Source organism: Homarus americanus, unplaced genomic scaffold, assembly GCF_018991925.1.
Source record: "Homarus americanus isolate GMGI-L3 unplaced genomic scaffold, GMGI_Hamer_2.0 scaffold18703, whole genome shotgun sequence".
Classification (NCBI taxonomy): domain Eukaryota; kingdom Metazoa; phylum Arthropoda; class Malacostraca; order Decapoda; family Nephropidae; genus Homarus; species Homarus americanus.
In genome coordinates, this window is record NW_024749779.1 from 6,345,795 (window position 1) to 6,363,637 (window position 17,843).

The window sequence follows — 17,843 nt, forward strand, 5'->3', positions numbered from 1 at the left end:
GCCTGAAACTTCACCAGGAAAAAAATAAGATTATGAAATAGTTGTTGCATAACCTTAACACTACGATTAAACTATGTGTTAGACTATTCGTAATGCCGCAATCAGATGACATGGGCGAGTCACACCTCTGGTTTATGAAGACACGGTACCCAAAAAAAAAAAAAACTTTCACGAAGACAGATTTCTTCTTTTTGAGTTTTGGATATCAAATTCATTATGGATGAAGTTTGTTCAATCGCACTTTTGTCAGTTGTAACTTGTTTCATCTACAATGATGCTGTAAGAGATGTGGCTATGTGATGGGTGACGAGGGTTTAGATGTTCACGCCCGCTGGTTCTTTTAATGATTACTGTCAGGTGGAACACTTCCGCTTTCACCAAGGGTATTGAGCAAGATTAAGGATATTTGTAACAAACATGTCTATTTACAAGTATTTACACTGATAATTAAACAGCATAAAGACAGTACAGAGCAACATAAACATATGTGGTATGGAAGTGCCAAACTGCCGGTCGGAACAAATGTCGGGAGTGTAGTCACTGACTCACTGGATGTCAAACGTGGGGTCTTATACATAAACACCCGTGACCTACTGTATGCTCGAATGGGCTATTCCCCGTAAAAAAATAAAAATAATCACAGTAGAGCAAGTATCCACCTGACCGGCACACGTACTTGGTAATGGACCTGGGAGGAACAGCACAGAGGCTAGGGCTGACAGTGTCCTAGCTGGCGTGCTGACATACAAGGCTAGGAGTGCAGCAGTTCACACCAACGTGACCACGAATAAAAAGCTGTAACAATACAGTCCATTTAGAACAGTGTCTAATTATTTTAGTAGTAACTGTCAGCATGCTATTATATTTGCTCAATTCATACACACTAAGTTGTACACACTCAGTCATTAACAAACATCACACAAGGCCCCCTTAAAACGCAAATAACACCATAGGAACCATAAACCAAAATCGATAATATATAATATTGATACTCACAGGCAGTGCCGTATTAACCATGAGGCACTTGAGGCACTGGCCTCAGGCTCCCCAAATCCAAACATTCTCGAAGTTGAAGCGTATAAAACATGAAATTCGTTCAACGATGTCCTAGCAACGTCTCAATTTTCTGTCTCTTATGAACATTGAATGCGTTATTTTGCAGAAGCTTAATATTGATGAAATCATTGATAAATTTTGGTATATATATATATACCTTGAGGGGTGGGGGCCCCAAGTTGATCTGTGCCTCAGTCCCCTATTAAGCTTAATCTGGCCCTGCTCACAGGTAGCAGGTGACCAACTGGGTCAGAGGAAAGGAGCCACGTGAACACTGACCAGCCGAATCCAGGAAAAAAGTCATAGAAAAAAGGGCACTGAAAAAACCTAACCTAACCTACGTGCAATGCCATCATATATATATTGTGTTGTCAATGTGTACAAGTCATGTGACTTTTTTTCCAGTGACTATTTCCGTTCACTGACCAGCCATACGATTGCACCCGGCACTATGACTCGGTTCGAACTACCCATGAGCAACACCTGCTTCAGATACAGAGAACAAACCCAACACTGAAAAACACAGCTCCAACAATCATTGAACTGGAATATAAACCCCTTACAGTTAAGTCAGCCACAAGTGTCGCCATGATTTGTTTACATCTGGGGTGCTTGAGGACATTCTTGCTGTTTATCCCAAATTTGCTAGCCCACACTAATTAGTCTTCAATTAGAATATGACTCCAATGTATGTGAACCACTGACCTATATATACTGCTAATAAATATGATGTATTTCTTTCTTTGTGTACGAACCTCTGTCCTGCATGGCAGTAAACAGTGACATTACTCACATGAATCTGACCTCTATACATATATAGCTGTTAATGAATATTATGTATTTCTTTGTGTATGAACCTCTGTCCTGCGTGGCAGTGAGAAGTGATACCACCCTCAGTGTCAAGACCTGACTAAATTACTCAGAATAGACAAACTGTACTACAAGCTTTGCCAATAAATTTGTTAAACCCTCAAAAAACTAAATGTTGACACTTGCCTTCCTCCTCCTGTCCCCTGAGTCCTTGGTCTCACTCATTTTGACTTCTTCTTTATTGTATAAACAAAAATTTGATGGGCTTACCTTCCTGTATGCCTCCATATATTCACAGAACTGCGTGTCTACTTAATTTCCACTTATCTCGGTTAACCATAATTTCCGGCGGAATTATCATACAAGAAAATTGTCTAAGAATTGTCTTAACATTACGAAATACATATTAATAACAGCGAGAGAAAGACCGGTGCATGACTAATAATTCACCGTAAAAGTTATGATCTACAACACTGGAAGAACCGAAACGATGAATTAATAAACATTATGGTTAATTTGCGAGCTGTTTGCTTCAGATGTTTCGAACATGGTGGGAGTGGTTCAGTGACTTCGAAGCTGTAACACAACCTGTCTAAAATCTGCCACTAACCAAAGTACCTTTCACTACTTCATGTGTAGGATTTAACGGTGTCATATTTCATGGAAATTAAACCTGGTGTTTCTTATACCTTTTGATATTATACTTAATAGTACTATTTTAATGCGCATACTTAGAAAAAAAATCAAAAGGATATAGCAGAGTGGGTGGTAAATTGTAGGTAAGCAGGATAAAGGACATAATTATACTTCCCAACTGCTGAATATATGTATTTTTATATGTGTATAATAATAATGCCACTATTATAAGACAAATTAAAAATTAATGTTTCTTTATTTTGATATGATTCCCTCTTTCCTCCATAACGGGTTCGGGGTTGGTGGTGGTGAGCTTTGGAGCGACCTGAACCCTCGACTAGTGATTGGGTCTGTCGTCTGCTGTCTCGACCCCACGCAGAGAGAAAGTAAATTGAGGTTGTTTTTAATGTGTGCCCCGCCTCACGCAGCAGGTATGTTTTAGTTAAAGAAAACAAGTATAATTTTCATTCTCCTGTCCACTCGACCAATGACAGTAGCCTTAAACCGTTTACGGCGTGAAGTAGAATGTGTCACGGAGCCTCACAATAATATATTACCGTATTATATTGTATTGTTGAAGCCTACTGTTTGTTAGACTACAACTGATGACAGTTTGTATTATGAGTATTTCAGCTTGTTATTTTCAAAATGAAAAAAGTTAAGGCAAATTTACAGTTTCAGCCACACTTCGTTTGGGACATGAAGTTTATCGAGGGGATCGTCTCTTAAAAAAAGGAGTCGATTCCGACAGTAATAAACGTCAAAATCGAATGACTCACACCAAAAAACATCAGATATACCAAGGCTTCTTGTTTAAAACAATTGGATAAACGAACCTAACCAAACCTAACATTTCAATCTAATCAGGGTACCCCCTCCCATCTAGCTGGGGGTTTTGCCCCCCAGACCTCCCATTCTTCCTAAAGAATGGTACAAGCCATGGTTAATATGACTAATGATGAAATAACATTTCAAATTGCAGTGGGTAAGAGAAATCCGGTATTATTGCAGTTTTGGCCAACACACGGCCTACTGTTTTAACCATCTCCAACCTTTAGATCTCCTTATTTGGAGTACACTATTTCTAACTCCATTTCAACCAGGGGGCAAAGAATAATGTCAGAAAAGAAGTTTAAAGTTTTTCCATTATTTGGAGAGGATAACTCTGAAACGGGTACTTTCCCCCAGAAATAAAGGTCAAATTCGATTAAATCACACTATAATACACAGCATGAACTAATTTCTAAACTGCCGAAACTGCAATTTTACCGAGAAACCGAGGGAGGATATGAAGTGATTGGCTGGCCTTGACACGTGACAAGATATTTGAAAATCAATGGATGTGACCTGCTCTAATGTGTGCAGATAAGTATGAGGTAACTCTCGGGAAACTGCTAGAGGTCTCTACTTGTCATTATTTCATACTAGGCCGGGTAGACTAAAGAACTCTCCGAATATGCTCACTTAATTTCTTACCCCCAGATATTTATTTTTGTTAATATTCATTTCCGAATGAAGTGTTACGAGGAAAAGTTGTTCTAAATTGGGAGATATAGCTAGATCATCGATCAATATTCCAGAGAACTAATTGTGGCTGAAACTATAATAATACCAAATGTTCCTTCTAGACTACTTCTCAACAAACCATACTAATCTGTTGGACATTTGGTAGACATTTTGTAAATGTGAATAATTTGAGGGCTAATATGGAGGACTTCACAGCCGCTTCCCCCCTTATCAGCAACAGTAAGTTCGCCCATGACAGGTTTCAAGTTATGCTAGGTTAGGTTAAGGTTAAGGTTAGGGTAGGGTAGGGTTAAGGTTAGGTTAAGGTTAGGTTAAGTTTAGGTTTGGTTAATTTAGTTTAAGGTAAGGTTAGTTTAGGTTAGGTTAACATTTAAATAAACACTTTTTAACACCTTTGCTAGTAAAATTATCGTTTCAGTCACCCACCTATTTGGAAATTGAAATTAGGGTTATCCAGTGGTTTTGGGTGTGTTTTGAATGATTATGACCTTCAATTGTACTGCAAATCACTACTTTTTTAGGTTCTGTTATCCAACGATAGTGAGGGACCCCAGAGGGAACCGGGGGTTTTGGGTGGGGGAAAATCACAAAAAGTAGTAATTTGTGACAATTGAAGGTCAGAGTCATCCAAAACCTAACCTAACCTAAACCCTGGGGTCATCAGGGTCCTCCTCTTTATCATTCACAGGTTACACTGGCCACTGTTTCTCCGACTGTGGGGAGTAGACCTTGCTAGCAGTGACGAAGAGCTGGTGTAGAAGCCTGTCCTTGCTGAACTGCCTGATAAACAAGTAGTACGCCAAGTACTGCTTGAAGTAGGCGGACTTGTTGCCAGGTCGCTTCACCCACTCCTTGAGATCCCTCCACAGGTGCTCGATGTTCTGGTGTGGATAGCTAGGTTATGTGGATCAACAAAATTCTCGGAATAGTTAATGGCCTGGTGGTCATATCTATTTTCCTTCAGGCTAGTGTAGGCAATCCACTTGTAGCTCACAGCAGCCAAAAGATTCTACGAGAAGGACAGCGAAAAATTCTTGAGATTCTCTCTGTGCCACCGAACAGCCAGATTTTACTCATAACACGGACCCTCTCATACTTCCTTTTGCGACTTGTCTATTTCCATGAAGACACCAGGGCCTCCTACTGACTCTCGATGGTCAAACCAGTACTCCGTCACTTCCTAACAGAAACTGCGCCAGTTGACACTTGTATTTGGAGACAGGTGCAGGCACTAGATAATGATATGATGTTCCCATACCCTCTGGAGCCAATGATTAACAAATAAAATAAGTTTCCACAGCTCCAAATGTGCACCATAGAGAAATGTTCCTTTATAATGCAATACTACAATAGCACTTCTTCCTTGATTTAGGAATAACAGTTCTTCCACAGTACCAAAGGTGTTTCTCGGCTTTATATCTACAAGGCTGATTACACTTCACTTAAGTAATCTCCGTTGGTAAAACACCGTGGCCATGGATAAATTTCCACGCTTCTCGTCCTTACCGTAATAATCTATGTGAAATCTGGCAATGGTTTGGAAGTAATTCATATCACAGCCATTGCACAAGGAAGACATTTTGGAACTAAATTCAAATTTAAGTGGGTAGCAGCAGGAGCCTATACCGAGCTGTTATTGGTCGATCCAAAATCATACCCACCAATCAACGTCCAAAGAACAACTGCTCGTGTCAAACTCGAGTGCATGCATAATGCAGCATAGTAACTAACAAATGAACGCACATTGTGCACCGCTGGCAAGACAAGTGTTACGAGCCCATGCCCTTGCCGGCGGTACACAGGATGCCAAATCCACCTAACATAGCCAATTAAAAGTACCTGTAAAAGAGAGAGAGTGAAGCAACATTGCGGCAAAGAGAATGGGAAGAATGATTATCAACTAAAGGAGGAGAGTCAATAAGACGAAATGCCTTTGATTCCACCCTATCTAACAGTTGGACAGAAGAAGAGATATGAGAGCAGTACTCCAAGTGCCTAAGTTCCTTCCACTAGCCTTGTAGGCTGGCAGACATGTCTCTAAGGCTGTGATTTGGTCTGGATCACTCAACACAATGTTTACTAAAATTAAAAAACATTCCTGTTACCGACGCAACCTGTGTCGAAAGAATGCAAAGGGATGAGATTTCTGACCATGGCCAAAAGTACCAGAGGGTTAAGTTTATCATTTTAAGAGTTTCATAATTTACCATTTACAGAATTACTGTACATACTGTATAAGTATTATTATGATTATTATCATGGTAATAATGTTCTGTACTTGACAACAGTAGAGTGCCCTTAGCACCAACTTGAGGAAATTTTTCCATAGAAAATAAAAGCTTGCTTAACTCAAGGAAGTGACAAAAAGTGAACGAGGATTATGTTTTTCATTTCTGCTAAATTTGTTTGTTTAAAAATATATTTTAATAGAAATTATATATTCCATAACTAATACAAGTTAACTACTGTAGTATTTTAGGTAAGGTTTGGTAGGTTAGATTGGCTCATTTTATACTTTACTTATTTTATCCTCTTTGCCACTGATCAGCTTGTTGGCAAATACTGGACATGTACTGGTTCAAGAATGCATCTGTAACTGTGCCAGTGTTGGTTAAGTCTGGTCTTGAATGAGCTCACACTCGGTGCCGTCACAATCTCTCTGGAAAGTTTTCCAAGAGTTCACAACTGTAGGGTGGGCATCTGCCATCTCCAGGTATGAACACTTGACTGAATAATGTCTTCTGAGGTGTATATAAATTCTATGAAGTCTGCCCACCTATAGATTAAGCTAGGCAACTATAAGCGTTTAATCTCTCTGGGGTAACTGAGGTTCTGTAGTGAAGGCACCAGTCCGGTGGCCCTCCTTTTGACGTTTTCAGTGAACTGACAGTCTCTAGTATATCTCAGGGACAAGATGGGATGGCAGTACTCAAAACGGGGAAGCACCCACTTTTGAAGAGCGTCATGAGGGATGCACCATCTAGGTACAGGGTATCTGAATGCCCATCTTATAAGATTTACTAGCTTAGTTGCTTGAATCTCTTTCTTTTCACATTGGTTCCCACGCCTTCCATATGGGTTGCACATGTTACGCCATTCTGAGATTGCATCATCATATCTTGGAATATTGCAAGTTATTGCACATCACTTTTTCATCGCAGTGACAATGAAGGTAAAGCATTCAGGTATTGACTATCGTAAAACTGATCTTAGCCATCGCATAGTGGTAAATGTTGTTAATTTTTTAACATCGTAAAACTGATTGATTGTATATAATGGTCAGCACCTGTACTTGGCTGATAGTAACCTGGTACAGTAATGTACAGTACTGCACAACACAGATTGTATGCAAAAACAGCAGTGAGCAAGGGAACAATCTTGTAAAATGTCAGCAGACTATGAACTTAGTGCATCATGATAGTAGGGTTTGAGGAGATAGGCTGGGAGATGCATCAGTCAAACACAGGCATCCCATGCAGTATTAACCAATTGCAGCACATGAGCCTACAGCTTAAGTTTCCCATACATCAGAGCATGATGTAATCTTTCGGAAATTTGTTTGAATGCCCAGAACTAAAAGATTTGCTCGGAGTTTTCTAGAAATGCACATGGCACAATATCTTGGAAATTCTTTCGAATACCTGGAACGGAGATTTTTTCAGAATGTTCCCAAAAAATTTCTGGGTAATGGAGAGTTCCGGGGATCGAAGATTTTGGCTAATGGAGAGATTACTTTTAAGACTTTCATGTTGAGCCTCGAACACTTGAGGGACCACAGTACAGTATCAAGATGTGAGAATGACAGAGATGTTTGTAGGATATTATGCATTGACTGATATGACTATTTACCACAGGTAACCGAATGGTTGATTTTGGCTCTGATAAAATATTTCTTTACAGTCCAACCATCCCAAGGAACTGAGGAAGAGTGTGCTGAGGGCTACAGTGCAGGCTTCTCTACAAAAAGCATTTCAGTAATTATGAAGTGAGAAAAATCAGTAAATTTGAAATACCCAGGTGTTAAATACTTGACAGCATTTTAGATACAGGGGACTGCAGACAGTATATGTATACAGGTATATACGTATATATGTAATTGTGAGAAACTAGATAAAAATATATGGCTTTTATTATCTTGTAAGATATATAAAGAGATGTGATAATTCTGTGAAATATTATTCTAAAAGTGTTTTTGATTACTTGGAGTCAATTTGCATGAAACTTTTATGGCACTTAAAATAAAGCATAAGTATACTTCCCTTAAAGACAGAATTAGTTTACTTTGTGCAGTCAGAAGCAGAGAAAATGTTTAACCTCAAGATGTTTCCAAGAAGAAATGCAAGAATCATGACCATCATAGCATTTACTCTAATAATAATCCTAATGCTATACAAAATCTCAAGCCCAGTGGATGATGGTCTAAAGAATCTTGAGTCAGGACATGGAACTGAGCGAATACTGTCAAAAGCGGTGCATGATGAAATACCTGACCTTCTGACGCAGAGTCCTGAACACCTTAAGAAACAGAAGGAATATGAGAGCAGAATCATGGCAAACATCCAAAAGATGACAGTTCACAAAGAACTCAAGCGTAAAATGGATCATGATCCTGTGGGAATTATCTTGCATGAGAAACCGGGCCTTCTGGATGGATTAGGGAGAGTTCGTGATTTAGAAGAGCAAAGTGGAGTTGCAAGGAAAAGTGTTGTGATGGAGAATCAGCTGAAGCATAAAATTGTACATTTAGATTTAAAAGGAGCACCTCCTAAAATTGAATACCTTAAGAAGTTATTTCCACTTTTACGTTCATTTGGTGCCACTGGTGTGCTCTTGGAGTATGAAGACATGTTTCCATTCTGGGGTAAACTTGAGTTGCTTTCAGCCCATAATGCATATGCTAAAGGGGATATTGCAGATATTATGGAAATTGCCAAGAAAAACAGCCTTGAGGTTATTCCTCTTGTTCAAACTTTTGGTCATATGGAACACGTGCTAAAACTTAAAGAATTTGCAGAGCTACGTGAGGTGCCAAACTATCCACAAGTTATTTGCCCGACTAATAATAAAACAATACCTCTTATAAAAATGATGATTGACCAGATCCTGGAAATGCACCCAGGAATTGACTGGCTACACATTGGTTCAGACGAAGTATATAATCTCGGAGAATGTACCCGGTGCCAACAGTACCTCCTTCATCAACAGTTTGGAAAGAATGACTTGTTTCTACACCATGTGAAAAAAGTGTCTCGATATATTAAGGAAAATTATGACGTTCAGCCAATAATGTGGGATGATGAGTTCCGTAAAATTCCCCTGAAGGCAATTGAAGATTCTCAGGTGGGACAGTTAGTGGAAATTATGGTATGGAAGTACAGTACTGGCATTATGGTTGACCTGCGATCAGACATGTGGGAGAAATATTCATCGGTGTTTAATGGCATATGGATTGCTAGTGCTTTCAAAGGTGCTGCTAATCCTGAAAGTTACATTACAAATATTAATGATCGTCTTGGGAATCATAAAGAATGGATGGAGATTTTTGACTTGTATGTAAGCACCATTCATTTCCGAGGTATTGTATTAACAGGATGGCAAAGATTTGATCATTTTGCTGTACTGTGTGAGCTCTTACCCCAAGCCATTCCATCATTGGCAGTGAATCTGATGTTCATCTCTGAGAGGAAAGCAGATCATGGTGCTTTGGCCAGAGTTGGGGATGCCCTCAAATGTAACTCTTTCATTAACTTAGATTTACAGTATTTGGAATATGCCAATAAATGTGATTTTCCAGGTAGTGCAGTGTATGAAGTGGCACAAAAACTGTTTATCTTGAAGAGAGACATAGACACTATGCTGCACAATCCTCATGTAACTGGTTGGATAACTGATTACAATATAGAGCATAGTTTTGCCAGCCCTCAGCATGTTGAACAAGGTCTTCAAGATCTTTCAATGCTGTTGTTTGATTATAGTAAATTAATGACTGATGCAGAAACAGCCTTGTCTGATGTTTATGATGAGTATACTGTAAAAGAATGGATTTCTTTTAATGTAAAGCCTACTCACAATAAACTACAAAAAATGTATGTATCAAGTACAAAGCTTCAGGAGAAAACTCACTGGCCAAGAAGACCTCTCGATGCTGAACTAACCAAGGAGCTATAAGTTTGATAAGATTAATTAAAAATGTTATCATGAACTATTCCTTTAGATTTAAAAGATAACCGATTTTAGTAATGTAAAAAAAATATATATATTAGGCCTAATTGTTCTCAGAATTGTTATATTTTATTTATATTTTATTATGATACATGTCCATAACAACAATACCTTGTTTTTGTATTTAATTTATTTTAATTATTTTGATGCCACGCAGAGGATGAGAATGACCGTACCTTACTCTCATCGTGCAGTATAAAAATACTATATGGTCATATCATACTATTGTATTGTTATGTACAGTATGGGAAGATGGCCATATTTTACTGTTGTCATGTACTAGTGCGAGAGCATGATTATAACATGCACAGAGGAATATGTCAGTAACACTTTCTTGCTATAAACTGACATGTATGGCCATATATTAATGCCATGCACCAGAAGTATTGTTGTATCGTACAGTACAATACAATACAGTACAGTACAGTACAGTGCAGTACAGTACAGTACAGTACAGTACTCTTGCCAGGTACAATTAGGAATACTGTACTGTATGGTAAAACTGTATCATACTATGGCCATGCACAAAGGAGTGTGACTATATCATACTACAGGTGTATTTTAATGTACAGTGTAGTAGTATGATTATACAGGTAGTACAGTAATGTATATCAATTATCCATTAAGCTTAAAATCTGAAACAATGTAGATTTGGGAATTTTCCCAAATTTTGGAAATAGGCCAAAAAATGCATAAAATATTAAATAAAGTATGGGAAAATGTGCCAAAGGTTAGAGGATGTAATTCCTGAATGAATCCAGAATGAAACTCTCGTATATAAATTATGCAGTGTATATGCTGTACACAGTATATTTTGTATTTACTAAAAATATGATTGTGAATTGTTAATTAAAGAAAATATGTTAAATTATTGTTAACATAAAAGCATTTGGCAGAAGCAACCAGTAACTCCAGCACTTGAATGTTCTTGCAAATGCTTTGTGAGGTCTTTTATTGAGGGGGGGGGGGGGAGCGCATGATGAGATGGCTTTTTCAGCCCCTTTTGCATTTAAACATTTGTTATTACTCATCTTAAAGGATGTTTTCTGATGCACACAAAGTCAAATTATTATATTCTCATCTCATAAACATGTTAGTGGCCCCTGGAGGTCTTTCTGGACCTCCCAGATGTCAATTTCCTGGATGGAACAGAATTGGTGGGAAGACTGTGTGCCATGTACTATTCTTAATTGTTACTGTATCTTTTCCTAGATTTACCTCGGGAACTTTTGCATATAACAGGGCAAGGCTGTGAGCCTTTTCCTTACCAGATATGTTCTTGGGACCAGTGGTGACTGTTCTGAGAGAAAAGAATTGGGTAGTATGGCTATGTGTGTCTTATTTCTGCTATCAGAATGCAGCAAAAACTGATGTATTATCCCAGGGTACAGATGAAAACACACTGACCTTAAGGGAATCTTGTGCATAGAGGCCCAAGGCACTACTGAAATGGCATATGAAAATTATTATTCCTAATTCAATATGGTAAGCACTAATCAGGGTCTAGTTTTTGTGTGAAAATGCCTCTGAATTATGAAACTGGGTTAACTATTTTTTTGTGGACACTTAAGTTTTTAAACCATAATGCAATACTGTACTGTGTATAATGTATGCAATGATAAGAAATAAACGTAATGGTAAATGTGTGTGTGTGTGTGTACAGTATGTGTAGGTGCTGAGGAGCATGCATATGCAAGATGGTGGCTATCACCAATAAACACCCAGATGTATGAGAATTTGACATTTAACAAAAATAACTAGTAACTCTGGAAATTTTAACTTTCTTACATTTTTTCTGCTGTTCATATCCTTTGTTTGAATCACCTTTACTGTAAGACTTCAATATCTGCTTTTTATTTGACCTTCAAATCATAGCTACCTAATGGTTGTTCCAATTCATTATTCTGGCACAAGTTTGTTTGCAGTCTAACCAGCATTCATTTGCTGCAATATTTTTATTTTCTTGTTTATTGTTAATGTATTGTATACTGCATCTTCTTTTTCAAATAGATGAGCATCCATTGATAATTTTTTGGATGCTATAGGCAACACAAAGGTGCAGTTTTAGTCGGTCAAAGTGAAGTAAAGCAACGGAGCTCCAACATCAAGGTGGTTTAAATGCAACAGACAATTGGCGCCAAATTAAATAATTTTTTGTTCGATTAGAACAAATGGAGTTTGGAGATACAGATAATCGATACACTACCTGCATATTACTGTCATGGACAGTAGGAGCGTGAACAGCATTTACTGTTGTCTTGTACAATGTAGAAGTATGAAAACAGTATATTGTACAGTATAAATAGTATGGTGTAAGTATATAACCATGCAGATAGTAGGTATAGTAGGTGCATGTACTGTCGTGCATTAGAGTAGGTATATGGACACAGCAAGCCGATCAGTGTGAAGAGGATAAAGTAAATTTGTCTGGAAAACCCGTGTGATCTTGAAATAAGGACATAGGGAGTTATCCAAGATTAAAAAGACAGACCTGTACTATATGGTTCATGACATTTGTACACTAGGTGTATACTCACAAGACAAACCTAACCCAACCTTTCCATTAATGTTGTGAGTATATGCCTTGTGAACATTGTCTTGTGAGCTAATGTCAACACACCTTACTATACACATGAAACATAGGTTGAGGATGGAGCGACGAGTTGTTTCTCTCATAAGGTTTTCCATGCAGGCAAATGGAAGGATCAGTGAGTTTTTGTGCTGTAGAGAGGATTTTCTCTGGTATTTGTGAGTACTGTATGTTATTTTCACCTCTTTAGGGAAAATTTAGGACCTTAAACTTTCATTTAGATTTTCAACTGTATACATTAGAAAAGAGAAAGACAAAGATCACCAGGTCTCTAGAAAACACCTTGAATAGATATATCTGTCACTCACAGAACAGGATAGACAGTCTTGGAATTGTGTAATTGCTTTGTGAACGTCCCTACTTTGCATTCCAGTACAGTATAGGAATGAATTTTGAATTGGGAAATATTTACACACCAAATTATACAATAGGCTAAACCTAAGGTAGAGTTCACCTAACCTTACATATCCAGTGTTTCCTCAGCACAGGTTCTTGCATTGTATTTATCAGTTTTCTTATGGATTGTTAAGGGAAATTACTGTATAGATAAGGGTGAATTCTTAGTGAGTTGAATTCAATTTATTTTTCATTTATGTAGTGTACTGTACAGTACTACTCTACTAACCACCATTAAATATTATGATGTCTATTACAGTATTGTTAATAAAGGTTTATTGGGGGTTACATATATTTCTCCCGGTGAGGTTATTAAACATACAAAATGTATTAAGTTGATGTAGAAGTAATATTTCATCAACTGGTCTAAACAAAAAATCAAGACAAAAATTCACATTCCATTTCAAAATACTGTATATATGTACAGCTTATAAGAAAATAGTCAAGTTTAAAAAAAGTGTTTATTTTATGTTGTGATCTGGAATGTTGGTTTTAGTGCACATACCTGTGTCCATTTCTGTGTTCCATTGCCACATATGTGCAATTGTTTCATGAAAATGAACATGTAGATTGGAACAGTAATGTGAAAAATCATTTATTTTGTCTCTTTTAGCTCATTTACCTGCAAAGTGCTGTACTGTAGTTGAATTAAGTTATATGCCAATCAAATCTGTTTTTGTTCAATCCAGAATGCGACATCTAGCTTTATACCTACTGTACGTATGTAAATGCCTAGCATTAACTCGCCAGGCCAACGTACAGGCAATTAAAACATCTAATAATTACTTAAATACGTAATATTAGGAGGGCACATCGTTACCTGGTATTTAATTGCAATTCTCAAAACCCCCCTCCCGCACACACATTGCTACTGTCATCTTCTTGCCTGGCGAATCAGCTGTAAATGCGCACAAAGGCGGCTCCACTAATTTGTGTTGTAATAGCCGAAATATTAAGTGCCACGAGAATTTTACTTATGGTATTTATACATCTTAGCACGGTGAGGAAATCGAGTGACTTTAATTTTGATTATGGTATGTTTCTCAGGTATTGTGTATGGGGCAATTTTTTATACGGTCTGGCCAAGCATGGCGACTGCTGCTCATCTTCTATCTAGGAAGACAGTCGATCTTTAGTGACTAATATCCTCTGCTTTCAAGTCACTTAGTGAACGACGTTGTTTTTCTCCCTTCCGGGCTCGTCTTCACAGCCTCGCGAACTTTAGCGAGGCTGCTAGTCTTAGTGATCCTTCCGGACGCTGACCTTCCGGTCTTACTAGCAATCTAGAGTTATGTTGGGACGATGTTAACCAATGGTGCGCTATGGTAGCAGTTCAGCGCTGTCAACCCTTCCAGATGACTTGATGCTCACTCAGGCATCATCGCTCAAGCATGATTAATTGAAGCGGTGATGTCTGTGCACCCTGATTGGCAAAAAATAGAGAACTAGGTGCTCCCTCAAAATATAAGTGCTCTAAAATGAAGTTAGAGCAATTAAATACCAGGTCCTCCTAATATTACGTATTTAAGAAATTATTTGATGTTTTAATTGCCTGTATGTTGGCCTGGAGAGTTAATGCAAGGCATTTACATACGTAGGTATAAAGTTAGAAATCGCATTCTGGAGTTTATCACAAAAACTTTTTTTTAGAAAAAATGGCTTTTTTTTGTAATACTGTAGTACTGTAGTGTATACCAATATTGTGTCTATATGTAGTTATTTTGCAAGCTGAAAGTGTGGCTGCATTAAATGTCTTTGGAGATACTGTATTTATATCTTTGGCCTATTTTGTTCAAAAGTTAAGCTTTGGAGGAATGCTGCCCCCTTTTTAGGGCCATTGTTTAGCACTCGTGTGATATGAATTAGACAGTACACTGTGTTGTATCGCCGTAATTTCATTTAAACTTGATTTTACTCTCACACTGAATTTGTGTAATATTTGAGGAGAGAGAGTTGTTTGATCATGAAATCCCATTTTACAGTATACCTGAACCCACTGTGTAATTTGCTCATCAATTCCTTCAGTCAGTACCCAGGAGAACTTTAATATTGGGACTGGAAACAAACTTGTGTGTGTTATTCTGGTTTACAAATAAAATTCAGCACACACAAGTTAGTAAGGATTCTTTTGTGGCTGTAGGTGAATGACTTTAGGTCAGAGCTTCACACTAAGCACCACAGTGGTTATTTGGGGTTTGGTTTATTAATTTTCATGTACTGTAGTCTTTCTATTGTCGAGTGAGCTAATTTATTAAAGTAATGAGTACACATCCCTCAACACTTCATTGAATAAAAAAGTGATTTTTATGGATTTTTATTTATAAAACATAGGTTACATTCATATTTTATGCACAAAAAGTGTACAGTACAGTCAACCCTCACTTTACGCGGTCCCACATTCCGCGTTTCCACGTTTGCGCGGTACCCTGCCGAAACTCGGGATGCTCACATTCCGCGGTGCGTGTACCCCTTTATGCGGAGAGTGTCCGGCTCGACGCTATTTTTAGATTCGCCCCTCCCGCCTGCTCCTGCTCCCGCCTCCGCCTGGGCAAGCCACGCGGTAAGGTTGCGCAGTGCATGTCTCTCTTGCGTTATCAGTGACGTCATATGATGGTTTAAAGTAATATGACGTGTCCACCCGGGGGAGGGAGGGAGGGAGGAAAGACGACGCTTGACCTAGCCGCGGCAGTTTCATCCCTCCAGGCCACACCGTGTAATCGTGCATCCATTGTTCTGTAAAATGGCTTCCGCCGGACCACCGCCCCCAGAGAGAAACCTTTCCTTGCCTGGACCCAGCCGCCCTAAGCCAAAGAAGACATGACGTTCCTTAAGCTACGAGGTGAAGTACAAGATCATCCAAGAGTTGGAGAAAGGAACAAGACAGGTTGATTTGGCGCGCCAGCATGGTGTGAACGAATCTACGATCCGGACGATAAAGAAGGATGCAGCCAAGATAAAGGAGCACATGAAGATCACAAAGTCTACAGGTGCTTCTATGATCAAGTATTTCCACAACCAGGTGCTTCTCAAGACGGAAAAATTACTTGTGAGCTACTTGGTGCGTCAGGCGCGACGGAACATGGCAGTGGACACGCGCTCTGTTAAGGAGTACGCACGTGAACTGTATGCTGCAGTGTCACGAAAGATGGGAATTACAGAGCCCAAACCTTTTAATGCTTCCTCTGGGTGGTTACAGAGGTTTAAGATGAGGAACAAGATCACCAATATCAACATTGGTGGTGAAGAAGCTAGTGCTGACCGTGTTGCGGCTAGGGAATTTCCTCCGTTTTTACGTGAGATTATGGAGGAAGGACAGTACACCTTCGACCAGGTGTTTAACATGGACGAATCTGGTCTTTTTTGGAAAAAGCTACCTTCCAAGACCTTCGTTGTGAAGAATGCCAGCAAGATTCGGGGCCGGAAGTTGCAGAAGGAGTGCATCACCGTCCTGTTTACCACCAATGCCTCCGGTACCTGTAAGCTCAAGTTATCTGTGATCCACACAGCATGCAAGCCGCACGCCTACAAGAGCATGGACATGACCAAGCTAAATGTCCACTGGCTGACCGCACGTAAGGCGTGGATGTTCTCTACACTGTCCCTCTCCTGGTTTGATGACTGTTTTGTTCCCGATGTAAAGAAATTCTGTGAGCAACAGAATGTGCCATTCAGGATTTTGTTGCTGCTGGACAACGCACCAGGACACTCGCCCCTATTGTTAGATCGTCACCCCAACGTAAAAGTGGTCTTCCTTCCTCACAACACTACGTCTATATTACAGCCCATGGACCAAGAGTTAATCTGTAATGTAAAAGCTGCATTCTCAACTAAAAAATTCAAGCTTCTGAACGACTACACCAACACCAGGGAAGAGTTGCGTAACCTGAGTGACACCACCACCAATAGCAAGAGCGAAGACGACGAAGATCAACAGTTGGCAGAGTAACAAGTACTTTTCAAACAATTCTGGAGAATATTCAAAATCAAGAAAGCTATGGACTTCTTGGTGGAGGCATGGGATCAGCTGTCTGTAGGAATTGTTCGTCACGCATGGAGACATGTGTTGCAAGGCATTCCGGCCGTTAGGCAGAGTCAATCTGTGACTGGTGAGGTTCAGACTGTTGCAGTAGCAGTGGACCTTGCCAGAGAAGCTGCACAGAGTGTTACAGCTACAGGCTTCTCTGAGACCACCAACGACGACATCATGGAGGTGATAAGGGATCCTGATGTGACTACCGACGAGATGGTAGATGATGATGACGTCAGTGAAGAGGCAGGTGGTGAGTCATCCCAAGAAGAACACCGCTTATCTCATAGTAATGTTAGGGGTGCCATCGAGTGTATCGAGAAAGTCAAGCTCCTCCTTTCCGACGACCCTGACGCAAACAGGTATGAAATCTTCACTACCCAGCTGTTGCAGACTATGGAGCCCTACTTCAAGGTTTATCACGACAACAAAAACATCAGCCGTCAGCAAAGCATAACAGAGTTCTTCGCCCGCAACCCACCACAGCCAGCCCAAGCCAGTGATAGTGACAGAGGTGGAGACAGTGAAGATGACTTTGAGGGATTTGTCAGGGAGGCCCTGACAAGTGTGGATGACATT

The 17,843-nt window shown here is 39.3% G+C and overlaps 1 protein-coding gene across 2 annotated transcripts; it reads left to right on the plus strand.

The window, feature by feature from the left end:
- The first annotated feature begins 2,799 nt into the window (after positions 1–2,799).
- On the plus strand, positions 2,800–15,544 carry LOC121853755 (hexosaminidase D-like). 2 transcript variants are annotated; one of them, XM_042348110.1, is made up of 2 exons: positions 2,800–2,933; positions 7,930–15,544. In XM_042348110.1, the coding sequence occupies exon 2, from the start codon at positions 8,335–8,337 to the stop codon at positions 10,195–10,197; it is 1,863 nt and encodes a 620-aa protein (XP_042204044.1). In that variant the 5' UTR covers positions 2,800–2,933; positions 7,930–8,334; the 3' UTR covers positions 10,198–15,544. The 2 variants fall into 2 exon arrangements, with proteins under 2 accessions (XP_042204044.1, XP_042204045.1); XM_042348111.1 differs by lacking the exon at positions 2,800–2,933 and adding an exon at positions 5,973–6,742.
- The last annotated feature ends 2,299 nt before the right edge of the window (positions 15,545–17,843 follow it).